Source organism: Pteropus medius, unplaced genomic scaffold, assembly GCF_902729225.1.
Source record: "Pteropus medius unplaced genomic scaffold, Ma_sr-lr_union100, whole genome shotgun sequence".
In the NCBI taxonomy this organism is placed as follows: Eukaryota; Metazoa; Chordata; class Mammalia; order Chiroptera; family Pteropodidae; genus Pteropus; species Pteropus medius.
This window is the reverse complement of record NW_024349801.1, coordinates 4495192-4522447: the sequence shown is the minus strand read 5'-3', so window position 1 is coordinate 4522447 and position 27256 is coordinate 4495192. Positions and strand designations below refer to the sequence as shown.

Below are 27256 nucleotides of genomic sequence, written 5' to 3'. Positions count from 1 at the left end.
CGGTGGACGCCCCCGCGGCCCCGCGGGAATTCCAGCGGGCAACCCCATCCCGCGCCGCCTCCGGGACCCCCAGCGCGGACCCCGGAAGACGCCCGAACCTTCAGCCTTCGCAGTCTCAGCCCAAACTGATTTCTCGGAAAGCCGAGCTCTTCGAAGAAGGCGGGCCGGGTGGGCCGCGCCCATTGGGAGGTCTCCCGCGCCCATTGGCCAGCGCGGCTGTCGCTCGGAGCACCGGGCCCTCCTCGCTCTTAGACCCTCGCGGGCGCCAGAGCCCGCGGCCGCATCTCCCGAGCCCGTCGGCGAGCGTGGGAACGCGGGCGGCTGCGAGCAAGGCGGGCGGCGGGCGGTCAGAGCACAGCCGCAGGTAGGTGGCCTGGACGGCAGACCGGGGTTGGGCGGCGCGGCCAGGTCCCGGCGGGCTCCGATGGCGGGACCGCGAAAGTGCAGCTGCCTCTCGGTCTCAGGGCCAGCGCGATCGCTGTCCCCCGTCTCTGTTTTCTCCTATCCCTCTATTTCTTTTGCATCCAAATTAAAGGTCCAACTTGTTGATCATTGTGTGGCAGCTCCCAAGGATTGGCTGAGGCTTAAAAAAAAAAATCTCACTTTTCTTAAAATCTGGTTTGCATGGACAACTTTAGAATGGCTCATATAATGAAGGGAAATATTGACCCTTTATTCTAAGACTTTCTTCGTCCCACTCAAATCCTACTACATGGAATAACGCTTGTCCGGTCATGACAGTGAAACTGCCCAATAACTTACTCGTGTGAGTTAGATCGTGAAGGGACACGCGTACTGGATTTTAAAATTCTGATTGATGACAGTTAGGATTTCTCAGTGGAGTTTTAAGTCCTTTGCTTTCATCATAGTCCAATCGTCTTTGGCAAGAAAGTCTGTAAAGGGTCACAGCTAACAGGAACATTTGGTGTAAAATGACCCCAAAGCAGAGGGCAGACTCTTTAGATTGAGATATGTTACTTACCCAGAGCTTTGAAGTTCTCTGTGAGTGGAAACTAGAGACCAAATGTTCCAGGATTTTAAACTATTCCTCTGACATATTCGGGGATATAACACAATTTTTAAAACCTAAATTAGAAGCTTTTCCTTAAATAAGAGTTCTGAGCATGTTCTTTGGATTATGGCAGGTTCCCCCATGAAAAGAATGGGGGTGGGTAGTTGAGTCATTTTAACAAGACTGGGGCCAGAGAAAGAAATGGCTCTGATGCATGTTGGTCTTGTGGGGATGGAGGTTTGCGGTGGCCCTGAAAAGTGTGAGAGAAGATGAGTCCCGAGCTACCTCTCAGATACATCTTGAAATCCGTTGGTTGGGCCCAGGGCAGCATCTTATCACCTGCTGCCTGGGAAGCCTGACCCCCGGACCCATTTATAGGGTGCAGATTAGCTCCAGATTGGACTTGGGCCATAACAAGAATTATTACCTAAAAATCAGGGAAGAGGAAGTTATAAACATGTGACTAGGCTTATAAATATTTCCTGGCTTGGCATTTGGTGGCATTCATTCGTTAGTGTTCAATGGATCATAATGGATCATTATGATATATGTATCATTCATCATATTAGAATCTTAGGCTTCTTATGCTGCTTAAAATCTTGGAGCCGATTTCATGAAAATTCACGTGGGGCTGTCCGTGTGCTGAGATCCCATAACTTAATCATGGCTTTTCTCTGCGGAGTGAGTAAAATAAGAACCCCCTACTAGGGTGTCTGGGAGTTGGGGTGCCTCTCTGGGCCTCAGTTTTTCCTCTTTTGAATAAAGAGAGGACGGATTAGATGATTTCTAAAATATTTTCCAGCTTTCATATTCTATGACTCACTCTTCCTCTTAATGCCACCTCTCTTACTTTCTTTTCTCTTTTCTTTTTCTTATAAATCACCAAGACATTTGTCCTTAACAGTGTTAGGGTGATATATCCATTAGCAATTCTGATGAGAAGGTGTTGACCCACTTTCTAGAAAAATGCCCATACAAACCAAATTTTGCTTTTCATTTCAGGAGGCTCCTGGAACTTGGACTCTAGTTTTATGAATCTTGTACCAAGGGGGTGAGCAAAATGCTAATGAGTGGGCACATCTCCTTGAATTGACAGATCCACAGACACTGATCCTTCTGTTGTATTCTGGCCCCCTCTCGCCCTCCTCCACACCACTCCTTCCTCAAGCGAGGGAAGGTCTCCTGCCTTTCCTCCAGGAAAGATCTGTAGGAATCTGTACCCTGTCAAGTTATTTGCTGGAGGGAGCTTGGTGGTGACATTTCATTTCTCTCGCTAGGTTCTCCTCTCAAATCTGTCCCTTATTTATAAACATGAGGGACTCTTTTAGAATTCTAGGACACTTGAGATCCCAGGGATTTGCAGGTGAGGAGAGCCTCAGAAAGAGGTTTAGTGACTTTCTCAAGGTCTAGTTAGAGAAAAGCCTTTGTTGAAGTCCACAGTTTCCAAATCGAAGTCCAATGCCTATTTCACATACTTCACCCCTTTTAAATCTACAACTGGGCAGCTAGAGTTATTGGATGAAAAAGTTACATTTGATGCTCACGGGACCTCACCTCCTTCTCCCTGGCACCTGGACCCCCTCCCCGACCCCATGGCCACCTGCAGGATGGCGGGAGTTTCCAAAACGTGCACTTCTTGCTTTATGGACCAGTGTCGCTCTGGATATCACCATATTCTTGGGGACATTATGTCTTGTCACTGCTGATTGTTTCAAACTTGTTTGCCCAGAGAGGTCACATTTTAATCAAAGAATAGAAATGCTATTTTTTTTTTCCTTTGGGTGGGTGTCTGTCCAACTGCCTAGGGGATTTCCACCCCTGTTCTTGTAAATGTGGGCTGCGAGTTGATATGGCATGATTATTCTCTCTCTTTCTCTGTGCTGTTGGGACAACTGCCTGCTCTGGCAAGAATGTTCTTCCAAAGGACATATTCAGGTGCCCTGGGATGGTGAGGTTTCCTGATTCTGGTGCCTTCTTGTACAGTCTAGCCCAGAAAACTTCGTAGCCACAGTCGATTTCCTCATTTTTACCCACTATCTCCCAGATGGTCATTAGAGTTCCTAAAGAAGAAAGATGGGATAATAATAACAACATCTGTTATTCAGAGAGAGTTTTCGAAGCTCCAGGCACTCTCTCAGGTGCTTTATATGCCAGTTGGAGCCCTCCCTGCAATGATGCCAAGTAGACCCACCATTTCAGCCAGTGCAGCTGACACTTTGATGTTAAATGATGCTCCCAGGTCTCCCAGCTGGGACTCGAATAGGACCCCAGCTCTGTCCTTCTTAAACTTATGCTTTTATCATTAAACCAGCTGTAAAGGAACAATCTGGAAGGAGAGCCTGAGGATCTCCTCTTTCTCAGAGATCACAAATGTCATATTTGCTCACGAACACTGGTCAAACTGGGCATCAGGTAATGGAATTGGCTTTTAGAGTGAAGGACTGCTCATTGAAGGGACCTGAAAATGTAGAAGTGATTTTTCCTTATCTTGTGCTAAGAACGGAATTGTGCCAATAAGTGTTCCTGAAAGGGAACATGGGGTGAGAGCTGGACAGAGCACAGCCAGAACCGTAGGTGGGGCCAACATTTGGCTGAAGGGTAGCTAAAGATTTCCCAGGGAGTTTTCAGTTTTCATTCAGGGGTCTGAGGTCCTGGAGGCAGGCATTATCTTCTCACGGCAGGTGGTCTAGAGCCCCTAGATCTGTGCCCCACCCCCACACCGCATTCCCCCCAGCACTTGTGTTGTGGTCCTCTGATTTTTCTGCTAGCAGTTTTGACAGTTAAGTACATGTGATTAATGAGACAATATTTGTAATGTCAGAATATGTTTTTTTTTCTTTCCAAGGATGTGTGACCGGAACGGGGGCCGGCGGCTTCGGCAGTGGCTGATTGAGCAAATTGACAGCAACATGTACCCAGGGCTGATTTGGGAAAATGATGAGAAGAGTATGTTCCGGATCCCTTGGAAACATGCTGGCAAACAAGATTATAATCAGGAAGTGGACGCCTCCATTTTCAAGGTAAAGACTGGACCTCCCTTCCCCCACCGTGAATGTGATTTCTGTTTTCTCTCATGGGCCAGAGGAGGTGTTGAGTGACGTCTTTCTTATTTTCTTGAAAATAAATCCAATTTTTAAAAACAAACATTGGTTGAGGGCTGAATGTATCTAAAACAAACAAACAAACAAACAAAAAAAACCCCACATATAATTTAATCACTTTGAGATCAGTTGTATATTGCTGGCATTTTTCTGATGAGAAAATTGAGAGCACTTTCTCCACCTATACGACCGTTTCTTTCTCATGAAGACTAGTAAACTGAGGTGGCGAGGGGAGAAAATACTTCTCTGAGGTCCTGAGACTAAGACTAAGACCTTTACCCCCCGCGCTACCATCTAAATTTCATTTGGAATTTTAGGAAGGGTTTAAGGCTTCATTCTTGCAAAGTTATTACTTCTGTTTGGCAATGTAGGGTCAGTTCAGAGGAGAGAGACACCATCTGTCATTACTTCTTGGCTAGTCATGTGGGATGTCCTGAACCTGCAGCAGATGTCTAGAAATAGTCTGACTTCCCTTGAGAATAGTGAGTACTCCAAGCATGGAGGGACTTGCCATTTGGTTCTGCCATTTGCATCATGACAGCCAATGCTGATTGAGAATTTGCACTGTACCAGACCTGGCCTCACAAATTTTGTGTTCTCTCACACAGTCTTATGCAGGAGGTGGTACCCTTGTCCTTGTGCTGTAGAGACACTGAGAGGAGAAGGGACTTGTCTAAGATCTCACAGTTCTTGGATGATGGGGCCAGCCTTTGAGCCTAGGCAGCCCAACCCTGAGCCCATGCTCCCAGCCCCTAGTAGTACTGATAAACAGAGCTTTCTTTTTTTAGTATATGTGCTGCCAAAGTGGGTACAAAAAGAGATTTCTTGCCATTACATTTAATTTTAGGCCGAGGAGTCAGGAGCCAAGGCAGTGCAGCTCTGTAGCCCAGTGGGGTCATCAGAGTCCCCTGTGGGCTTCTCTAAGGCTCCAGAAGTGGCCCTAGGTCAGGGTGAGCCCAGGCTTCCATTTTTGCAAATGGAAGCGCCATAGGTGGTCTGACTCAGAGCCTACTTTGCAAACTGCTGCAGTGTGGGCTTGTTCTGTGGGCCTTTGGGAGTCAGGGGCAGGGAGGGGAGAGTGAGTGAGCATGCGGGAGGAGTGAGGAGGCTAAGTTGTGGAGGGCCAGAATCAGACCTGAGACCTTCGATGAATGAGGGGAGCAAAGCCCTGTGGGACCCCAGTGCAGCACCAGACTCTGAGCCAGGGATGACAGTCTTCCGACACAAAAAACCAAAATGACAAAAGATCATACCTTGGCCCCAGAGGGGAGCGTAAATCGGTCAAAGTTGGCTTATGAGGCAGTTCAACCCTTCGAGCCTCTGTCTGATGTTTGCAGTAGGGCTGTACATTTAGCAATTCTGTTAAATCTGTTACCTGGGTCTCAGATCTCTTTGAGAATCTGGTGCCAGTTATCGGGCCTCTCCAAGAAAAGTGGGCGTGTATGAGTGTTTTGCACTCACCTTCAAGGGGACCCACGTGGCCTGAATGTCCAGAAGATTTCTTTCCATCAATGACCCTAATTTATGAGCCTGGACACTGCCAAGTTTTCGAGCCACTAGTAGTGCCTCTGCTCCCATTCTTGGAGGTTTTCCTGTCTCGTAGAGGTTTTTCACCTTTAGCATCATGGTGAACTTCTCTTGGGAATGACTCTGGCTAAATTTAAATAGTGCTCAAGATCTATTCGGTCAGCTGGGAATTCTAGATTATAGATGGCTAAAAAACAGAGCTCCTCAGCCTCAGCACTGCTGATAGCTAGGACCAGGTAGTTCCTTGTTGTAGGGCTGTGCACTGTAGGATAGGCATCGACATACCTGACCTTGACGCACTGGATGCCAGTTGGCACCCTTTATCCCAGAGTGACAACCACAAATGCTTCTGACATTACCAGATGCTCCCTCCTTCATAGACAATCCCACTAGGAGCCGACCATGGCCAGGATGAACAGATTTAAGCAGAGGTGTGGGTGCCGAGGGCACAGTTGAAGGCTGGCCATTGCTAAAGCCTCTTCAGGAAGAGATTAGAGGGGGCTGGAGGAGACCCAAGGCCTCTCCCTTCACAGTGCTCCCTGCTTCAACTTATGCTCTGGGGGTACTGAAATAAAGCCCCAGATTTATACATCTTATGCAATGTTCTTCATGGCCGTTTCAACAGCGTTGAGAAAAGTGTGCAAGATTCCCAATGTTTCCGTTGATTACGCAGTCCCTCAATGTGGCAATCTGAAATGAGTGTACAATCTCAGCAGGAATGGAGGCGGGAGGGAAGCATGGGTGCCCACCCAGAGCTGGGCAGCCACTGGGAGGGTGACAGACTGGGCTGGTGAAATACAGATGGGGAGAACCCATCTGGTGCTTCCCTGAGTTGTGCTCACTCACTCCATCCTCTGAGGGGCGTATCTCTGCACTGCCGACCAAACGTGTTTTTGCCATTGGAAGAAGTCAATAGGTAGGCCTTGGTTAGATACCTCTTTTTCTGTCTTAGTAAATGGATTGTAAGAAGCCACTTATACAAGAGAATCCTTCATTGTTCGCAGGAGTCGTTCTGAGGTCAGCTTCATGGTGTAGACCAGAGGTAGCTGGGAGATTGCACCATTAGCTCATTTTGTACCACCTCCGAGGATACTGATGAGGCCCTGACATCAGCTCATATTTATGTTTTTAAAAAGTATTTTGCCTCCTTTTCATAAGGTTGGGGGAGAAAATCGAGTTAACGGAGGGTTATAATTCATTGATTGCTCTCTCATTGACCAGGCATTGTGATAGGCCTAAATGAATTAGAACTTACTTAGTAGCACAGATATTTCAAATTCAGTAGGCCTTCGAGGAAAAAAAAATAGCATTTGATTTTTAAAACACAAGATGAGAGAATAATGTTAAATTAGGAAGAATTTACGGTCCTGGGTTTACTGCTGGCTGCTGATGAGTGCAGAGTACCTTGTGGACAGGAGGCATGGGGTGTGGTAGGGACTGAATAGCTATATTGCCTGTTGTTAGTGGGGCTCGGAATCACTCTGTTCTGTCTGGGGTTAGGTCTAGAGTCTGGAGAGATCACCCAGCTAAGCTGATATTTTAGAGCCGGCCAGGGGAAACAGGGTACCTGATGCCAGCCCAGGGCATTTCCTGCCCACTGGCCCTGCTTTGCTTTATGATGTCCTGGCTTTCTTCATGGGGTTAGTGTGAGCCTTGAAGAAACCAGTAACTATGACAGTAGGCTAGGCAGTTCTGGATAAATACCAGCTGGTCCTAACATTGCCCGGAGATCCATGCTCTTCAAAGTCCACTTGTAAAATGGATTAACTTAGTGGTTCTCAAACAGGTGTGTGTATGTAGCACGATTTTACCTCCTTGGAGGACACTTGACGATCTCTAGAGAGACATTTTTGATTGTCACAATGGGGTTGGGGGTGCTATAGGCATCTAGTGGGTGGAGGCCAGGGCTGCAGCTAGATATCCAACCACACACAGAATGATCCGACCCCAAATGTCAGTAGTATCGAGGTGGAGACACTTTTATTAATTAATTAATTAATTAATTAATTTATTTATTTATCTATTCATTCATTCATTCATTCATTCATTTATTTATTCATTCATTTATTTATTGGCACTTTGATTTAATGTAATAAAAATTTTTAATTACTGTTCAGTGTGTACATGGTTTGCACTCACATTTCTCTGAAAAAAATAAATTTATGCATGGCCTATGATGCAGTTAATAAATGATTGAAAAAATATTGAAAAGGATTGAAAGCCATTTACTCTGAAACATTCGTTAAGGGGAGTTTTGCGTATATGTCGGAAAAGGAAATGACTGCTCAAGCTCATTAACAGGAGTTTTCTACAGTTTCTTTACCTCAGACAGAGATGCTAAATCTGAGCTCTGGGCAATAAAAGAGGAGGGAGCTGTAAGTGAGCTGTGAGGTCTTGTCTTTTAAGAGGAAAATACCCCAAACTTCTTTAAATGGAGCTGTGACTCATAGGGGCGTTTTGGAGTTTCTGGAAGTGTGGCTTCCTAAGTCATAATCACTGGCTAAAGATGCAGGTTCACAGACCTAACCCACACCGACGAATGAGAGGGGCAGGCCCAGGAATCTGCATTTCACGAGCTTTCCAGGGGATTGGCATTAAACTTGAGAACACTTGCCTTAGTGGAAATCCACCGGGTTGGAAGTCGGAACAGTTGGCTTTTAATCCCAGACTGGGTCATATTGGGGAAATTATCTCTTGGAATTGCATTTTTCTGAGTGGGGCTTGAGAATTCCCTGTAGATCTAGTATTATTTTAGGTTGGAAGATGTGTCTGATTTTGCCTAACGCCAAAGGTTATTTTCACCTGATAGTAGTGACCTCCTAATTGATGTGTCCCGTATTCCAATTTTGAACTTAAAACTATGCCGGTTCACATGTTTAACTTTTAAAAATATCTTCATAGCTATTTTGTAAGTATCAATTTGTACTTCTTAATCCCTCCCCCTGCCCCATTTTTAAAAAATACTGCCCCATTCTACGTTTTGACTTTAAGTTCCGAGTTTTGAGTCTCTCGTCCTAGTTTAGAGTCTAAGGTTTGGAGAGGTCAGAAAACAGAGCCATGAAAAAAACAACAGAGAGGAAAAACATTTCATTGCATTTTAAGCAGTGCCCAGGGGAGGTGGGGGGCAGGTTAGAATAAATGCCAAAATGCAAAACAAAATTTCTATTAAAAGTAGCAAGGCAGTAGATGACCACACTCCGAATTTTTGCAAATGTTTAGCTAAATTTTTATGCTAGGGGCTGATTAAAAAAAAAATTGTTCTTTGTTTTGAACATTCTAGTGAAACCATGTGAGACTTCCTCTTTATATTACTTGACCTCAGGCTCCTCCTGGCTCTCTGGTCCTGGGAAGGATTTGTGTGGGGGAGGAGCCTTGGGCTTGGGTTCCAATTCCAGCTCAACTGGGTGATCTTGGGGGACCCCTTCCTGGCCTGGACCTTTTCAGATCTGTCTAAGAAAGGAGTCTGATTGAGGTGTCTGAGCTTTAAAAGTTTCTTGAATGAGGGCTGGTGACCAAAAATGACTTTTAGGATGGTGAGAATGTGCTAGTCCTGACCTGGGCTGTGGGAGTCCGCTGTCGAGGGGCTGGCTGTGTGTTTCATGTGCTGCTTTCTCTTTCTTTAGGCCTGGGCAGTTTTTAAAGGGAAATTTAAGGAAGGTGACAAAGCTGAACCAGCCACGTGGAAAACAAGGCTACGCTGTGCTTTGAACAAGAGTCCGGATTTTGAGGAAGTAACAGACCGGTCCCAGCTGGACATTTCTGAGCCATACAAAGTTTACCGCATCGTCCCCGAGGAAGAGCAAAAATGTAACTATCCTTGATGGGCACTCAGCCTGATGGGGGCTGACTGGCTTGCAGCTTCCTGTAGGAGAGCCTGGGCCTGGGGTCGAAGCCGCCGCCCACAGGATCTGGGTCGGGTGGTTTTAGCTAAACAAAACAGTTCTCTCCTTTGTATAGGCAGATATGGAGCTCTCTTTCCGCTGACCTCACCCACCATCTGCTGCTGACCAAGTGGCAGCTTCCAGTTGAGTGAGAGGCAGCCCTGATGGGAGGAAAGGGCGGGGAGATTGGGTGGCAGCCTGCTCTGCTGCTCACGGTCAGACCAGGAACGTGTTGTACGACCTCGCTGGGGCTCAGTGATGAGATTGGATAGGAGCAGGGATCCGCTGACAGTGTGGAAGGAATTCCTCTTGTTTTCTGGCTACTCTCAGAGGAGGCTGGGGAAGATCAGGTAGACAAAAGGGATGGCTGATTAAAGTAGAGGGTAAGGTTCTTGAATGAATTTGTGGATGATAGCATTGTTGGTTTCATTGCTGGAGATAGGATATGACTCAGTATATTGTTAGATCGTGCTCATTGTGTGGGAACGCGGGATGTGATAATTCCTGAAGTCTCTTCCAGCTCTAAAATCCTAGGAGAGCATTTGTGAAGAGTTTAGGCAGGGATAGCAACAAAATGCTGCACAGGCCCCAGGCTCGATTCCTGTGCTCTGGTCAGACCTCACTAATCAATCAGGATATATGGAGCTCAGATCTGGCCTTAGAATCTTTTCAAAGTAGTGTGCTGTGCAGCTGCTCTGAATCAGAGCTGGTCCATGAGATAAAATCTAATTGCCATCTCTGGTTTAAAACATTCTTTTAACACATTGATTTTCTTAGCCATTCGATGTGGCAATTAGAATATTGACCCGACAACCCTTATCTTCTTATAGGTCCATTAGTTGCCTGAAAGAAATAGAACCCCCCAAAACTGCTTAGGACTGTGCAGAAATTCTGAGTTTGAGCTCTCCACTGTGACAAGGTTGAAAATATTGATGTATAATTTTTAAAAAGTAAAAATTGTGACCCTAACAAATATATGATGAGCTTGAGTCAGAGAGTTATTTGACTCATTGACTAGGGAGCTAGGGGAATGACAAAGGTTGTTTGACAAAACATGACACGGGTATACGTGGTCAGTGAAGGACAGAAGGCTGAGCCGAACTGACGAGTGTCCGATCTGGCAATACAACAGTAGTTTGGGGGTTATCATTTCTACTGGTCATTTGTAACTTAATCGCCTGTAAATTAACACCTGCCGTTACTGAGTCTGAAGCCTATTTGATAGTCAATAATACTAAGTAAAAAAAACTGACCTTGCTCTGGAGAATCAGATGATCCTTAGGGGAGATCTTTGAGAATTCAGCAGTCCTCAACCTTTTTGGCACCAGGGACCGGTGCTCCTATGAGAATCTAATGCCTGATGACCTGAGGTGGAGCTGAGGCGGTGATGCTGGCTCTGGGGAGCGGCTGCAAATACAGATAAAGCTTTGCTTGCTTGCCGGCTGTTCACCTCCTACTGTGTGTCCTGGTTCCTAACAGGCCACGGACTGGTACCAGTCCATGACCCGGGGGTTGGGGACCCCTGTCTTAGATGATCCTCTGGAGTGGTTTTCAGAGACCAGTTATCTTTCTGCTTTATTTACTAGTTTTGAATACTTTTTTCGTCATCATAAAGTAAATTGTGATTTGAAGGAATAGAGTTTTTCTTAGTCCTTCACCCCCAGGATTAGCCAAGCTTGAACTGACAGGTGACCCTAACTTGTTTATAGCATGGGGCACAGCCAGCATCACCTGCAAGGGTAGATGTTAAACAAGCAGGTTCTCAGGGGGCATAGAAATGTTACATTTGCATAATGCCTACATGGACCATTCTCCTCTGTACTTCAGTGATTTGCAAGCTACGTTGGGGGTGCCCCACCTGCCCCCTACTTCCCCCATTAACAGCTTCTAAGTGAATTCTTGAATCTATCAAAATAGAATCAAAATTCAGTGAGGATGACATAATAGGTCAGTTCTATAGATCACTGAGACTAATGAATTCCAACAAACAGGTATTTGTTGTTTATAATACATCTCACACTGATAAACTTAATCAGGTGAGTTTCTGGATCGAAAAGAGGCATAAGAGTGGAGAAGAAACTAGACTGGTCCAGAGTGCTTGTTGTGGAATCACTCAAGCACCTGTAGTGGTTCCTGATGAAGATGGGTTCAAAATGGGCATGGGCGAGTCTTTGTGGTATGCCATGTGTGTGCATGGCATGTGTGTGTACAGATGCGTGCGTGTATATTTGGAAAGGCCAAAAAGAGATTTCCTGCCAATTGTTTTTTTTAAAAAAAGACTTCAACCTGCAAACACATTTTGCCAGGAAATCTTTGAGTGTCTTCAAATACCCCACCTTGTAAATTTAACCTCTGTTGGTTGGTAAATGCCTGGTGTAAAGGATATCTGATATGAATTCACTTGAGATCTCAGCACACAGAAGGAAGAGACCACAGTGTCCTCCAAGTGTTAGAAAGAACCACCACGTTCTCTCTTTTGACTTTACTGATCAGATGACTGAAGAAGCATGGGAAAAAATCTCTAGGCCTTTTCCAAACTTATTGACTATTATTTCTCTCAACTCAGCACTTAAAAAAAAGAAAACACACGGGTTATGGCCTCGATAATGGTTGTGATGCCTCATGGTCATATTTTGTCATGTTTGTCTGATTTTCCTTAGGCAAATTAGGCATGGCGACTCCTGGCTGTGTGAATGAAGTCACGGACATGGAGTGTGGGCGCTCTGAAATTGATGAGCTGATCAAGGAAGTAAGTAGGGGCAACATTTCCAGGGGTCTAGCCCTGACAGCAGAAGCCTCATGTGTTTTGGTGAGCATGTCTCCCAGCAAAAGTCACCTCCACCCTGACTGAGATGGAATACAAGGTCTAGGCCAATTAGCAGCCTTGGGAGGCTTGCCTCTGCTACCTAGTTAGCTCCTTCATCCTGAGGGCTGGGGCAGAGCTGTGTGCTCAGTGTCAGTGACGTTCCCTCAGGCTCTAGACTTCAGATTTAGACATTCTGAATGGCAGTCTTTTATAATGCATCCTGTATCCCCTTGCCTTCTTAGCAGGCTGCAGTGAACAGAATGTAAACTCTCCTTTCTGCTTGGGGTTGTACTTACGACATGATTATTTTGCAAGTTCTCATGGCTGGTGGGCTGCCTACTCTCTTTTAATATGCAGCTTTTCATCTTTGTTGGGTTAGAAAGCCGTATAACCAAGCTTGTTTGAATTGTATGTAAGTCATACTTAATAGGCTATAAGTAAAGGATTAACAAAGTTTTAGGCAATGGGTTTTCGAATACCAATTTTAGCTATTTGGATGCCATTTCTTCTACCTTTAGCCTCTTAACTTTTTTTTTTTTCTTATGGCTCTTACAAGGCATAGCTAAAGTAATCACATAGCTCTTGCAGATGGTGGTGTGGGGGGCTATAGAAATTCTTCTTAATACTCATGTGGCAATGCTAGTCTTAGGAGTAGCTCGGTGGTCCAACAATACAGATAACAAAATGTAACCTACCCTAAGCTGCCTGGCTTTTCTGCACATGGCAGCTGTTACGTTTCTGGGTGGTCTTTGGCAGCAGACTGAGTGAATTCCTGGCTTCATGTCTCTCCAGCAATGTCCTGTTTTCCGTATGAAGCTTTTCTGCTGACTCAGCTAAGGGAGTGAGATTATTGGATTGACACACCAGGATCACAGGAAAAGCAGATTTTCAAAAACATTTCCTAACTGAATTTATCGACCTTGTTTGAAGAATGGGTCAGAGATGGAAAATCTAGACATGGCACATTGAATGAGATTCGCTAAAGCATGGCAGAGTTTGTTCAGTATCACTGTTTATTGGTGTCCCAGAATTTTCAACAGGCAGTTCCATGCAAAAGCCAATAAACTTATTAGGGGCCGTGAAGAGGCTAATAATTTGGTCATGTGGTTTGATCACTAATTCCGCTGGATTTTCTTGGATTTTTCAAGATGCAAAGTAAAACTTCCCTTCTGTCTCATGAGATACAGACGACGATATGGTTTTAGTTGGGCAACACTGGGGTCCTGCTTTGGAAGCTCAGTGACTGCACTGCTCTTCTCTCTCGCCCCCAATGACACAGCCTTCTGTGGACGACTACATGGGGATGGTCAAAAGGAGCCCTTCCCCACCTGAGGCCTGCAGGAGTCAGCTCCTCCCAGACTGGTGGATGCAGCAGCCCAGCGCAGGTGAGGATGGGAGCCCAGAGCTGCTCCAAGTGGTGTGGGGGCTGGATTCGTTTGAATGGTTTCAGCCTTATAGCATCTGGGGGTGAGGGCGGGAATACTGCTATGATTCCTGTTTCACTGTAGGTAACTGAGCCCAGAGAGATGGCCTTCGAGGGCAGAGCCCAGCCATGCCCTTAGCCCCATTCGCACTGCCTCTCAGAAAGGTGCATGTGTCCACTCTCCCCTACGCTCCTGGGAAGGTCAGATTGGAGGGACGGTGGGAGCTTCTCCAAGACCAGGCGGAATTCGCGGCTCCGGGCCATGTTAGGTCTGTTAGGTCTGCCATCCGGTTTCTTAGGACATTAGGGACCCCTCTGATCCACTCATAACCCAAAGCATTTGGGGAGCATGAGAGCTCAGGCCTAGATCTGAACCCCCAGTCAGGAAGTTGAGTATCTTATATGAGGCTCAGTTCACTCATCTAAAAAGCAGAGACACCAGTATCTGCCCCAGGGGGTCATGAGGCTAAATAAGGCATTCACCTGCTTATTAGTTTCTGATGACTCTGTGCTTGAAATGACCCCCTCTCCATAAATGTGAATGCCTTTGCTTCCTCCCTTGGCTTCTCTCCCACTGTCCCCTATAGGAGACCGGGAGGTGACAGCTGGCCTGGCGGGCCTCCAAGGTTGCCAGGGCGTGGAGTGGTGCCCGTCAGGGGCTCTCGGAGAACGTCATCTCCCTGTGCTCGGCAGCTAGCTTGGGCATGGGCTCCCCTCTGAGACAAGCTCTGGATGGTGGTCACACAGTCCAGCGATATTTCGGGAGCAGGCCCTCGGGGGGGAAGGAAATGTGGCCCCACAGTGTCACACTGACAAATGGTCAGAAATCCCACAGCACAGAGGAAGTCTCCCCCCGCTCCATGCTGGTTGGGTTGACGTCTGGTTTTCTGCGTTTATGAAACATGGGTCGCCACACTGAGAGGGAAAAACACCAAATTCAGCGGAAGCCTGTGGCAGGGCCTCAGGAGCACGCCATATGTGGCTTTTGAAGAAACTTTTGGAGAGGAGGAGAATTTGGCCTGGTTCTCCGCACACAACTGGGTCTGGCTGGGTCTGAATCTGCTTTTCTTTCTCCAGCAGGCTTGCCGCTGGTGACAGGATACACGGCCTACGACACGCACCATTCAGGTACGAGGTACCCTGGGCTGGGCAGGGGAGGGGGAGGGCACTCTTTGAAGACAAAGCTCAAACGACCTGTGTGGGTTCTCGAGGATCTGTGGACGAGCCACAGTCTGGTGTCAGAAGTTGGACACCTGATTCTTCCTTTTCACTGTTTGGTTTGGGAGCGAATAAGTGGCTGGCCTTTTTGAGTCTCTTCTTGGATTGGACCAACAAATAGATCCAAAGAGCTCTTTACAGACGTGATTTTATGTGGGAGAAATTGCTTGAGGACAGACACACTCAAGGCCAGCTCTGCCCCTCTCATGTGACCCCAGGAAAAATAATTGGACCACTCAGAGAGCCTCAGACCCCTTGTCTGTAATAGGAATAATAATAGCAACTACCTTGTGGAAGTGTTCTGGGGATTAAACATAGTGTTATTAAAACTTTTTGGTAGGGACATACTGGTCAATGAATGTCACCAGTGTCAATTTCTTTTACTCTCTTCCACACCCATGTTTACAACAATAATGATACTAATAACGATCATGGTGGTGACAGTGGTGGTGATGGTGATGATGGTGATGATAGTGGTTATCATGGTGATGGCGGTGATGGTGATAATAGCGATGATGAAAGTGGTGGTTGACATTAGTGAATGTTAACTGGGTCCAAGGTCATCGCTAGGATGTACATGGCCTCATCTCATTACCCTTTTGTAACACCTCTAGGTGGGTGCCATTATTCCCACTGGCTTAGAAACCCCTGGTCTCACAGTCTGTAGAGCTGGGGTATGGCCCCAGGCTGTCCTATCCATGCTCCTGCCCCCTGTGGACAGAAGACACCTGTGGGCCATCTCATTGTCTAATTACACTGGGGACTTGGACCATGCTCCTTCCAGTGGCCCCTGAAACTTACATTCAGGCTCATTGATGGCATCTTCAGAGCAAAGGAAGCCAGTGTCTTCTCCAACAGCTGCTGTGTTCTATGAGAAGGGAACAGCCTGACTCATCAAGATGGACCACAGAACGTTAGGGCTGGGGATCCGAGACCTCCTGGTGTAGAGGAGGAAACAGGGCTCAGAGAGAAGTGTCTTGACCAAGGCCCTCAAGGGACGGGTGTTTTTTGGGGTAGTGGAGGCAGGTTCTCACCCAGGCAAGAAAATTATAAAGCTCTTATCATTGCACAGCAGCCCTTGGGGACTGTTATAACTCCGGCTTCACAGATGAGGAAACAGCCTTAGAAGTTAAATTGCTCATCCAAGGTCACACTGCTGGTAAGCAGGGTTGCCAGGTTCAAACCCAGGCACCTGGCTTCAAGCCTGTTTTCAGATTTACACTGGATAGCTGCCATGCTCACCAGAGGCCCAGCTCCCGGAGGCCCTGGGTCATGGGACTGGGCCTTTGACCTAGTTAGCTCTGGGCTGTGGCCCAGGGAGTCTGCTGACCAGTGCTTTCTGGGGACAAGAGAGTAGTCAGGCACTGGGCCGTGGCATCTGGGTGAGAAGACACGGTCTGAGGAGGAAGCTTTCTCAAGTTATTCCAGAGCTGTCTCAGCACGCAGCAAATAGAGCAACTTTCTGCCATAGCCTCGTGCAAAGAAAATACTACAACGTTCCTCTAGAAGTGATGGACTTTGGTACCTCTGTTCAGTTCACCCCCCGCCCCATGTAAAAATGTTGATGTCGAGGGTCCCCAGTTCTTAACCCTGCAGGCTCGAGGTCATGTAGCGACTGGAATGGCAGGTGCAAGACAACAGGGAGCGGCAAAGTGGAGGGGCCGCGCCTCACGGGTTCGTTTGTGGTGGTTAGTGCCTTGTGGACTTGCAGACCCAGCCAGGCTTAATTTTCCCGTTTTTTTCTAGAGAAACCAGAGGTCTGGATTTTTAGGGGAAATCTTCCCATATAAAAAGGTAGCAGCAAGTCTGCATTAATAATAGCCCACTGTGCTGGTGGATCCAAACATGGCTGTGGCTGCTCATTTGTGCTCTCGACTGTATGTGTTTGAAATGATTGGGGTGAAAAGTGATGTTTGATTGGTGCTTAAGAACACAGATTTGGAGCTGCCTTCTGGGGAGGGAATGAGCAATAGTGCCATTGAGGGCAAGTACCTTAACCTGTCTATGTCTTGGTTTCCTCACCTGGAAAATTTTTAATATTTTTTTATTTTTAATTATAGTTGGCCTACAATATATTAGTTTCAGGTGTACAACATAGTGATTAGACATTTATATACCTTACAAAGAGCCCATCTGACACCGTGCATAGTTATTATAATATTATTGACTATATTCTTTGTTATACTTTACATTCCCATAACTATTTTGTAACTACCAATTTGTGCTTCTTAATCCCTTCCCCTTTTCACCCATCTCTCCCCGCCTCCCATCCTGCAGCTATCAAAATGTTCTCTGTATCTATGAGTTTGTTTCTGTTTCGCCGGTTTGCTTATTTTGTTATTTAGATTCCATATGTAACTGAAATCATATGGCATTTGTCTTTCTCTGTCTGACTTAGTCCTCTCAGTACAATACCCTCTAGGTCCATCCGTATTTTTGTAGATGGCAAGATTTTATTCTTTTTCATGGCCGAGTAATATTCCATTGTATATACGTATCACCCTTCTTTATTCATTCATCTATTGATGGACACCCAGGTGGTCTCCATATCTTGGCTATTGTAAAAATGCTGCAATGAATATATGGATTCACAAGTCCCTTCGAAGTAGTGTTTCGGGTTTCTTTGTATAAATATCCAGAAGTGGGATAACTGAGTCCTTCTTTGTCTCTTGGCATAGCCTTTGTTTTAAAGTCTGTTTTGTCTGGCATAAGTAGCGCTACCCCAGTTTTTTTGTTTGTTTCTATTTTCATGAAATGTCTTTTTCATCAAGTGTCTTTTTCATCCTTTTACTTTCAGTCTACGTGTGTCTTTCAATCTGAAGTGAGTCTCTTGTAGGCAGAAAATGTAAAGGTCTTATTTTCTTGTCCATTCGGCCAGCCTATCTTTTGATTGGAGCATTTAATCCATTTACATTTAAAATAATGGTTGATATATATGTAGTTATTGCCATTTTATTATTCATATTTTTGATCTTTTCCTCTTTTCTTTTTCTTCTTAAAGAGGTCCCTCCAACATTTCCTGTCCTATTGGCTTGATGATGATGAACTCCTTTAGCTTTTTCTTGTCTGGGAAGCTCTTTATCTGTCCTCTAATTCTAAATGATAGCTTTGCTTGTAGAAGAATCTTGGTTGCAGGTCCTTGCTTTTCATCACTTTGAATATTTCTTGCCAATTAAAAATGGGTATAATTATTAATAGTCTCTATCTCATATGGTCATTGTGAGGATGAAATGTGCTAATAGGCCATAAGCACTTGGCGACAGCATTTGGGACATTCTCTGTAGTCCAGGGACTGTGGCTTATAATTTCAGGAGTCTCATCTATGTAGTTAATCTATGTAGGCTCACCTTTTGTCCTGTTACCCCAATTTATTTAATAACTGCTTATATGGTGCTGGCATATACCGAGCACAAACACAAACTCATGCAACCCTCACAGCCACTCAGTAAAGTGGGTGTATTATTATCTCCCCTTTGCTGATGGAGAAACTCAGGCAGAGTGGGAAGCTGCTTGCCCCAGATCACACACTGGGATTACGCATCATGCAGGGGGCTCCGGAATCTGCTCCGAAGCCTGCAGGCTGCCCTCGGTGGGTGTGGATGTAACAGGAGCAGGACAGGGTTGTAGTGGGGCTCTTAGAATTGCAGAAGGGCTGGACCGAGGACCTGGCAGCCCTTGGATGGCTTCTGCTCAGTGGGTCTCCGCTGCTCACCTGTAGGAGCGGCGAGTCATGTCTCAGGCCTTTCCAGCTCAAACCTTCTTGGAGCCTAAGCTGTCCCATGGCTTTGGGGTCACTAGGATAGCCCTGCCTGGGCACCTCTGGAACACCTTGTCTGCTGCTCCCTCTGAAGTAGTCAGTTCACACGGTCAAGAGGCACTAGTATGAGATAAGATTGCAGCAATGACAGGGCAAAGGGGCAGAATGGCGACAGAGTCATCTGGAGTGTTTCATTCATTTGGGACAAAGTTCAGAGTTGTTCCTGTGTGAAGGAAGTAGAATGTGTCAAGTCATCAGGCAGTGAGGATGTTGCCGACGAGGCGGGTGGGAGGATATAAACATATATATATATATATATATATATATATATATATATATATATATATATATATATGTTTATATAAATATATATGTTTATATAAATATATATGTTTATATATAAAATATATACATATATTTAATATATGTATATCATAAAATTCAGTGAAAACCAGATATGAACTGAGGGTAACGAGATATCGGGTTGGATGCTGGTGCTGCCGCTTACCTGCTGGGTGACCCCACTGGGGCCTCAGTTTCCCCAAACATCAAGTAAATGAGTTGGACTAGAGCACCCGCAGCTCTAACTCCCAACCCTACATGATTCTAGAATGCAATTTAACTCCGGTATGGGAGAAAATGGAGCCTGTGAACAGTAGCAGAGAGTCTTAATATTTGACTGAGCAAATGTTTCTTGAACAGAGAGAGAGAGGCCAGTGGGAAGGTCTGAAGAATTGTGAGTGTACAGTGCTGTTAACCAGGCGGGATGGGTGGCCGCCCACCGGGCCGCTCCAGACAGTTGTGCAGGTCATGCAATGCACAGCTCTAGTGGTACCATGGAGCTGGGCAGCTCACAGCCTGTGTGGCTCCAGGGGACAGCCCTGGACTAGTTGGGGTCCCTTAGAAGGTGCCCCAGACTCACGAAGCTCATTGAGAGTGCATGTAATTCTTAGTTTAAGGCTTTTAAAATGCAGATTCCTCAGGTAATATCCCCAAATTTAACTGTCGTTTTCATTCTTACCTTAGTTTAGAGGTTCCCAAACTTTAGTCACGTAAGCTCCACCTTCACAATCAATTTTTATACCTGGGTACCACCTGGACTGTTATTAACATCCTATTTTTCTCCAAATCTTACTTTTTCAAACTTAAGTTTATTTTAAATGAGGACCATCTATCATGGTCTGTTAAAGGAGATCCACTGTCACTTTCTATAAGTAGGAAGTCAGAGGTCAAAGCAAATTCAGTGAAAACCAGATATACGGTTTAGCAGTTCTGGCCAGATATTACCACCTGCTCAAGGCTTGGAGCCCCAACTCCTGTCCTTTGTTAAAAGGGTGGTTGTCAGGATTCAGTGTTAAAAATCCATCGGCACCAAACTGGGGCTTTCTTTTTGAGGTGATCAGAGATTGAGAGAATATTGAAAATGGAATAATCTTTATTTATTTGATGCTGAGTCACTCCCACCTCCAGTCATTTTGTATGCAGCACATTCTGGGAAATGTTGCCTCGATTTAAACGTTTTTCATACTCTTTCCGGAGAATGGGTTTGGATGACAGGTTTCGGAGAGATTCTTAATTAGAATCCAAGGAATCTCAAGGAAACTGTGAATTTGCCAAGAAAAATATTACGTCTTTATTTTCACTAACCTCGAATTCTAGCATTTCCTTCTGTTGTGAATGTAGGCAACAGGCCACACACCTTTGTACAGTATATTTGACTATATATCTAGATAACATTGTATAATATATATTATAGAGTATAATGTTGTTTAATATATGTATATCATAACATTGTATAATATATAGTATAAGATCATGTAACAGTGTCACATCAGTGCCTATGAAATGGAGCTATTTTCCTAAGAAATTAAGTTGTCAAAACCTCCTTATCCTCCGGGTGACTGGTAAATTGCACAGATGTCAGGCCTTCCCTAATAGTACAGAGAGCACTACAGTAGTTTTTTATATTCAGAATCATTAGTTTTCTCAGTAATCCTGAGCATTTATTTATGTTTATAAAAATTGTTATTTCTAGAAGGGGTGCGTGAACTTCCCAGAATGCCATAGAGGACCTAGACACACAGAAAGTTAAGCTCCCCAGTTTGGGAGAAAGAAAGGTTCTGGGCATTTGCGCGGGAAGGACCAGGGAGCCCCCTTTCTATCAGTCTTGATATTGTCCCCCTGTTCCCCACAGCCTTCTCTCAGATGGTCATCAGCTTCTACTATGGGGGCAAGCTGGTGGGCCAGACCACCACCACCTGCCCCGAGGGCTGCCGCCTGTCCCTGAGCCAGCCGGGTCTGCCCAGTGCCAAGATGTACGGGCCCGAGGGCCTGGAGCTGGTGCGCTTCCCGCCGGCTGACACCATTCCCAGCGAGCGGCAGAGGCAGGTGACTCGGAAGCTGTTTGGGCACCTGGAGCGTGGCGTGCTGCTGCACAGCAGCCGGCAGGGCGTGCTGGTCAAGCGGCTGTGCCAGGGCCGCGTGTTCTGCAGTGGCAACGCTGTGCTGTGCAAGGACAGGCCCAACAAGCTGGAGCGTGACGAGGTGGTCAAGGTCTTCGACACCAGCCACTTTTTGCGAGGTCGGTACCACCATTACCTGCTGCCGAAATCCTAACGATCACTCCTCCTTCCCGTGGGCCATTCGCCACCCGCAGTCCTTGTGGGGACATGGAGGGGCCAGGGGCATGGGTGCAGCAGGAGCACCCCCTGCATTTGAATCCTGCTCCTCGCTTTCCTAACGAGCCATCCTGGGGAACCTCTCTGTGTGTAGAATGGGAGTGCAGCCGCGTACCTTTCCGGCGTGGCTGTCGGGAGAATAAAGGAGCTTAGCACCTTGCAACTCTGTTGCGGGTTGTCTCCAGGCTCTGGGAACTGGTTAGAAATGCAGAGTCTCAGGCCCCACCCTGGCTCTCTGGGTCAGAATCTGCATCTTTTTTTTTTTTTTTAAACGCCTATAGTACTTGGTCTTCCTAGGTGGTTTCCCATTCAAGTACTAACCAGGCCCGACCACGCTTAGCTTCCGAGATCAGATGAGATTGGGCACGTGCAAGGTTGCATGGCCGTAGACCAGATCTGCATCTTGACCAGATTCTTGGGGATTGATGTATGCTGACCTTGTACACACCGAGTCTGCAGGACAACACCCACACGCAGAAGTGCTGGGCATCAGCTGTTGTTATTCTGTGAGGGGGATAATTAGGACCCCACCCTTCGTGTTCCCCCTAGAAGGTCAGGGTGTCTGAAGTCAATCTGGCCACCTACAGTGCTGCGCACGACCCCCTTCTCTGTTCCCCCCAAACTCCCTGCTCCTCTTCCTGTAATAGCACCGGCTAGGAGCTAGTGTGACCCCTCTCCTGCCACCTGGTGTAAGAACTCCCGGAGGCCTCCGGGAGAAGGGGCCCTGGAAAGGCAGGCGAGGTGACGTGTGAGCTGAGGTGTGAGCACGGAGGAGCCCACTGGGTGAAGAGGGTGGCAAGGCCCCGAGTCGCCAACCTCCCCTCCCCCACCTCGTGTCTCTCCAGAGCTGCAGCAGTTTTATGGCAACCAGAGCCGGCTGCCAGACAGCAGGGTCATGCTGTGCTTCGGAGAAGAGTTCCCAGACATGACCCCCTTGCGCTCCAAACTCATTCTCGTGCAGGTAAGAACAGGGAGCTTCAGGGCTCGTGGCCGGGTCTCCTGGCCCACACGTCAGGACCCAGTTTCTACTTGGGCTGCAGGACAGGCGGCGAAGACAGGGGTACTCCACTTGTGTGCAGGCCCGAGCAAGACCTTCGAGTGGGGAAAGTGGGTTCTCACCACCTCTGCACCATCTTCTCATGTTCCAGGCCTCTCACGACTCAACGTGTCCCCCCAACTTTTTTTTTTGTTTGGTTGGTTTTCTAAGTCAAAACCTCCTTCCCAGGAAGATTCCACCTTGCCTTAAGGTCTAAGTGACAGATGAGGGCTTTGCAAGCCCTTATTTAACTCTAGTCAAAGGAATGAAACTAATGGTGGAATTCTGGACACTGGCCAGCCAGGTCGGGACAATATTGGGAAAGCATATCTAAGAGTCTTTGTAGGAATACCGCTTGCCCTTTCTTTGCATCTGCCTTTTCTGGGTTCATCCATTTGGGACGCGAGTGGAGGTTCTGAATGATAGCTTCGGACTGGGGTAATCCTACCTCCATCTCTTGCCTTGTGCACCATCCCTCTAGATTGAGCAACTCTACGTCCGGCAGCTGGTGGAAGAAGCTGGGAAGAACTGTGGTGCTGGGACCATGATGCAGGCTCCCGAGGAGCCTCAGCCAGACCAGGTCTTCCGGATGTTTCCAGATATTTGTGCCTCCCACCAGAGATCCTTTTTCAGAGAAAACCAACAAATCACAGTTTAAGTCTCTCTCTCGGGCACCCCACCCTGCCCACATCTCGAATTTCATTATTACAATTACTGTCGTAATTATTTAAGGATGCGGATCCCTCTGACCTGGGGTGGGGTGCTTCGCTCTGCTCTTAATTTAGTAAGGGCATTCTCTGAGGACTTGACATTTAAAGGCAAATTGTATCACAGTTCTACTCTTCAGATGTAAACACTGAAACTCACACCAAATGGTCTGGATGCTGTAACTAGAACTGTGATTAAAACATATATTTCCTGCATTTTTTCCTAATTATCATTAGTTGCTACAATTCTTTCAGCATTTTGGGATAACCGATATTTCCAAAGACTTGGCATTCAATTTGGCTAGCACATAGCTGCTTCCAGTAAAGAAATTTGGAGAAGATCAACTTGTGAATACAAGGCTGCTTTTCGTCGTTATCTTTTGTTAGAGCTATAAATTTATGATTTCATGTTCTTGATTTGATGTGGAGTGTCTTTTTACTTTTAAGCATGTTAATAAGGTTTTAAAATACTTAGATACTAGCCTTCATTTAATAAGAGAAAGCAAAACTTTTGGCTTGTTAGGCGAATGTATATTCTTCCCAGAATCTGGTGCTAGGACAGCATTTTCATCACCAGGTAAACCAATGTGTGTCTGAAATTTTTCAGACAATGAAAAATTTCCCTTTGGTCCTTTGTTGCCAGGAAGGTTAGAGCTAAATTTATTTTTTTCATTTCTATAATTAAACCACCCGAGATACCTCTCTCTTTTCTTCTTTGTAAATGGTTTTGACCCATTTTTAAAATATTTGTACTTTTAATTGTCCTATTTTACACGTCTTATTATTAGAAATTGCTTTTCTTCTTTTCTTTTTCTTTTCTTTTCTTTTTTTTTTTTAAATAAAGTGAGCAGGACGTAAACCACAAGTTCAAACAATAATTGTGACTCGTACCCGCATTTTGATTGTGCCTTTGATTCAGCAGACCCATTCATTCACCAGCCAATGGTGTTTGGTGTGTGGGCATGACTAGAGTGAATTGGGGGATGTGGATGACCTGTGGTAGCCTGTCACCACTGCACTGGCCATGGGGTAGACCGTGGCCAGGAGAAAGCCTTCCCGCATCCTTACCACTCCGTGAGCTTCAAAACAGCTCCACTCGGTACCAAATTCTCCTCTTCAACAGCCGTCCCATGGGATTTCCATGGAGAAGTTCCAGTTTTAGCCTTAGAAGAACTTACCCTATTTACTAGCAAATAAGATGCATTTATTACTCAAAAATGTGTCAAAATGTTTATCCTAAATCATGATACTAATCAAAAGCCAGGGGCAGAAGACAAAACAATGGCTTGGCTTAATGGCGAGGGCGGTTCACGCCATCTCGCTGACATTCCAGTGTGCAGTATGGCCCGTCTCTACAACCACTTTAAAATCACTTTCAGGATTGAAAAGCACTTGAACATTTTTTCTAAAAAAATGTTATATTTTGCTAAATTCGGGTGCCTTTTATTTGTCTGTGTGTCGGGCGTGGTGCACTGGCCCTGCTAGAGATAGGCACACATGGTGCGTGTCGAGCGCCTGCCCCATTTCTTGCCAGTGCAGAGTTAGTTGGTTAGACTGGGTCAGTCACTCCGTGGGTGTAGACTCCAGGCAGGTTTAGGGGGGTGGGGAGGGTCCTTTTGCCTCCCTTTTACTGTTTTAAAGGTGTAGAAAAGAACTTTCTTTATTCTTTTCCCTTTATCACTCAGCCTGGGTCACTACCACCCCTGACTCAGAATCTCACAATGAAAGGGCAAGAAGAAGCCGTATCTGTCAACACTCATTTTGAGAAATGGGATTAGGGGTTGGGATTTCAGGGACGAATTAGCCCAGCTCAGCCAACCTGGCAGCCTTGTGACCACAAAGTCTCTGATTTAAAATCTGAAAAGTCAAAGAATGCCTACTTATTATCCCATTGTTACTGCTATGAGGGTGATGCCGGTGTAGTGCTAAGTCAGACTTACTGATTATAGGGCCTTTAGGTGTGTCTGAAGTCAGATAAAAATATAAGAAAACTCCAGTAAGAGTGGCTTTTCTCCTTTGGCCAACAAAGTGAGCATTACATGTTTTAAGGATAATGGACCTGTCATCTGCAATTGTGTATGATAACAATAGGCTTTAGTCCTTAGCTCAAATGAATGTTAAAGCACACATCTTTAATATAGCAAATGAATATTTATTTTTGTATGCATTCAAAAAGTATATTGATCTTTTCTATTCTTTATTAAAATAAAGTGCTCTTTTTTAAAGCTGATGTGTGCGCTGTTTTTTTAAGTCACCACCAAATAGTTTATCATTTTCACCAAATTCTAGGTTCTTTAAAGGGGAAATTAAAAAATAATACTGCACTGTGATTTTCAGGATTTTTTGCTTATTTGTTTTTTATTCATTCCCAGAATAATAGCAAAAAGGTATGGAGGCTTGCAGATCATTCAGAATTTCCTGGAGCAGATACGGGCTCACACCATGTTTTTATTAAAATTCGAGGGCCTGTTTGGGTTTCTGTGACCTGACTGATGAATGTGCAGAGGGTGTGGGAAAAGTAGAGTTCGGCATTGTAAATGCTATCCCAGAAGCTGCTGGGAATGATTTGCAGGAGGGCCACCCAGGTTGGGTCTTCACATGTGATGGGGTGTGCATCCTTACATTCAGACACATGCTCACTGGGCTAGGTCCTAGGGGTCGATCGGGGACACGAGAGGCCCTGTTTGGCAATCGTGGAGATTGCTTCTAGTCTAGTGGGACATGCCTGTTGCACAACCCAGTACAAATCGATCAATAGCAGGGAGGCACAGACTCTGGCTAAGCCAGGTGGAGAGGTGTTACCCAACACATTCTGTCTTACACGGCCATGCGTATTCTTTCTCCAGACTCAGATAAACCCAGTGCGACTGGGGCTGTCCTTATTCTCAGCTTACAGATGAGGAAACCGAGGCACAGGTTCGTGCTTGACCGACTGTGGGCCATTTGTGTCCTGGGGGCACAGTTCAGTCTGAGAAGCTTTCCGACATCTTGCCGCTGTGCTTAAGGCTGCTAACACCACGCTAAAAAAGGTAGCAGCTGGGCAAATCTCTGATTTTCTTAGAAATCTTTGCAGTGAGTCATGTTAATTCCCGAATGTTGCAAGTAGGAGTTTTGTTTATAAGCAAGCCCTTTATTGTCCTGTGGATTCAGGGCCAGATGCAGAAACTTGATAAAGTCTGCTTCTCTCCAGAGTTCATCGTCCTTGTGCAGACAGTGGACAAACCTTCTCATTCAGCTTCTTGCAGCAGCCTTGGAGGGTGAGGAGGGAATTCAGAGGCAAGATGCTTCAGGAATAACTGGGGGCTCTAGAAAATGTTGTTACGACTGTAGATGTGAACTAGCTTTTGAGATGTTGACCTTTCTCTGAGACCTGAAGGGCAACGAGCAGGAGTGGGCTGATGAGACATTCTGGAAAGCAAGCAGCCTTCACTTTTTGTATTTTAAAAACATTTAAAGAAATGAAAGATATTTCAACAATTGCTTTCTGAGTGCCTCTTAGTGCACTAACTTCGACAAAATCCATCTGTGATATGAAATTTTTGTCTTTTTTTTTGTAATGTCCACATGGATTGAGATGATGACCCCTGGGGTAAATATCCACAGGCTCTGCTGGGCCCTGGGAATCCTGGGAGAATCCTCCTGAAGGGGCCGACTGGGCAGGCATCCCTGCGTGCTATGGGGACAATTCTCTCCATAAAGAAGCAATTGTGGGAACTTATCTGTGTGAGTGATTCAGACTCTCCATAATAGAATGTTTTGCAATTCAACCACTTAGAAATATTTAGAAATTCTTTCTAAAGAATGATCTATAGCTAATGACTGTAACAGCTCAGTAGGCTGAGAGTGGGGGAGGGGTGGATTCTCAATGGAAAGTCTGGCTGCTTTAAGTAAAAGTAGGAGGGAAGCAGCAAACGTCTCAACCCACTCATAATCTATACCTCCCTCTTGGAAACGCACACCATACACTGGCATATTAAAAGGTTTCACCTACAGTAAGGCACTCATTTAATCCAGTGTTTCCCAAATTTATTTGCTCTGATGTTATGCCTTTGCAATATGTCTATGGGTGAGTGATGCCTAATCCGAACTGAACAACCTTAGGTGTTGAGA

At 45.8% G+C, this 27256-nt stretch overlaps 1 protein-coding gene and 1 pseudogene across 3 annotated transcripts; one reads left to right on the top strand and one right to left on the bottom strand.

The window, feature by feature from the left end:
• On the top strand, positions 1–25275 carry IRF8 (interferon regulatory factor 8). 3 transcript variants are annotated; one of them, XM_039888737.1, is made up of 9 exons: positions 1–364; positions 3858–4032; positions 9264–9447; positions 12182–12270; positions 13607–13712; positions 14828–14878; positions 20920–21306; positions 22249–22364; positions 22921–25275. In XM_039888737.1, exons 2-9 carry the CDS (start codon positions 3859–3861, stop codon positions 23095–23097), a joined length of 1284 nt encoding a protein of 427 aa, XP_039744671.1. In that variant the 5' UTR covers positions 1–364; position 3858; the 3' UTR covers positions 23098–25275. The 3 variants fall into 3 exon arrangements, with proteins under 3 accessions (XP_039744671.1, XP_039744670.1, XP_039744669.1); XM_039888736.1 differs by having other exon boundaries at positions 213–364; positions 14831–14878; XM_039888735.1 differs by lacking the exon at positions 1–364 and adding an exon at positions 427–1693.
• LOC120581052 (uncharacterized) lies at positions 21676–21794 on the bottom strand (annotated as a pseudogene).
• Positions 25276–27256: the final 1981 nt, after the last annotated feature.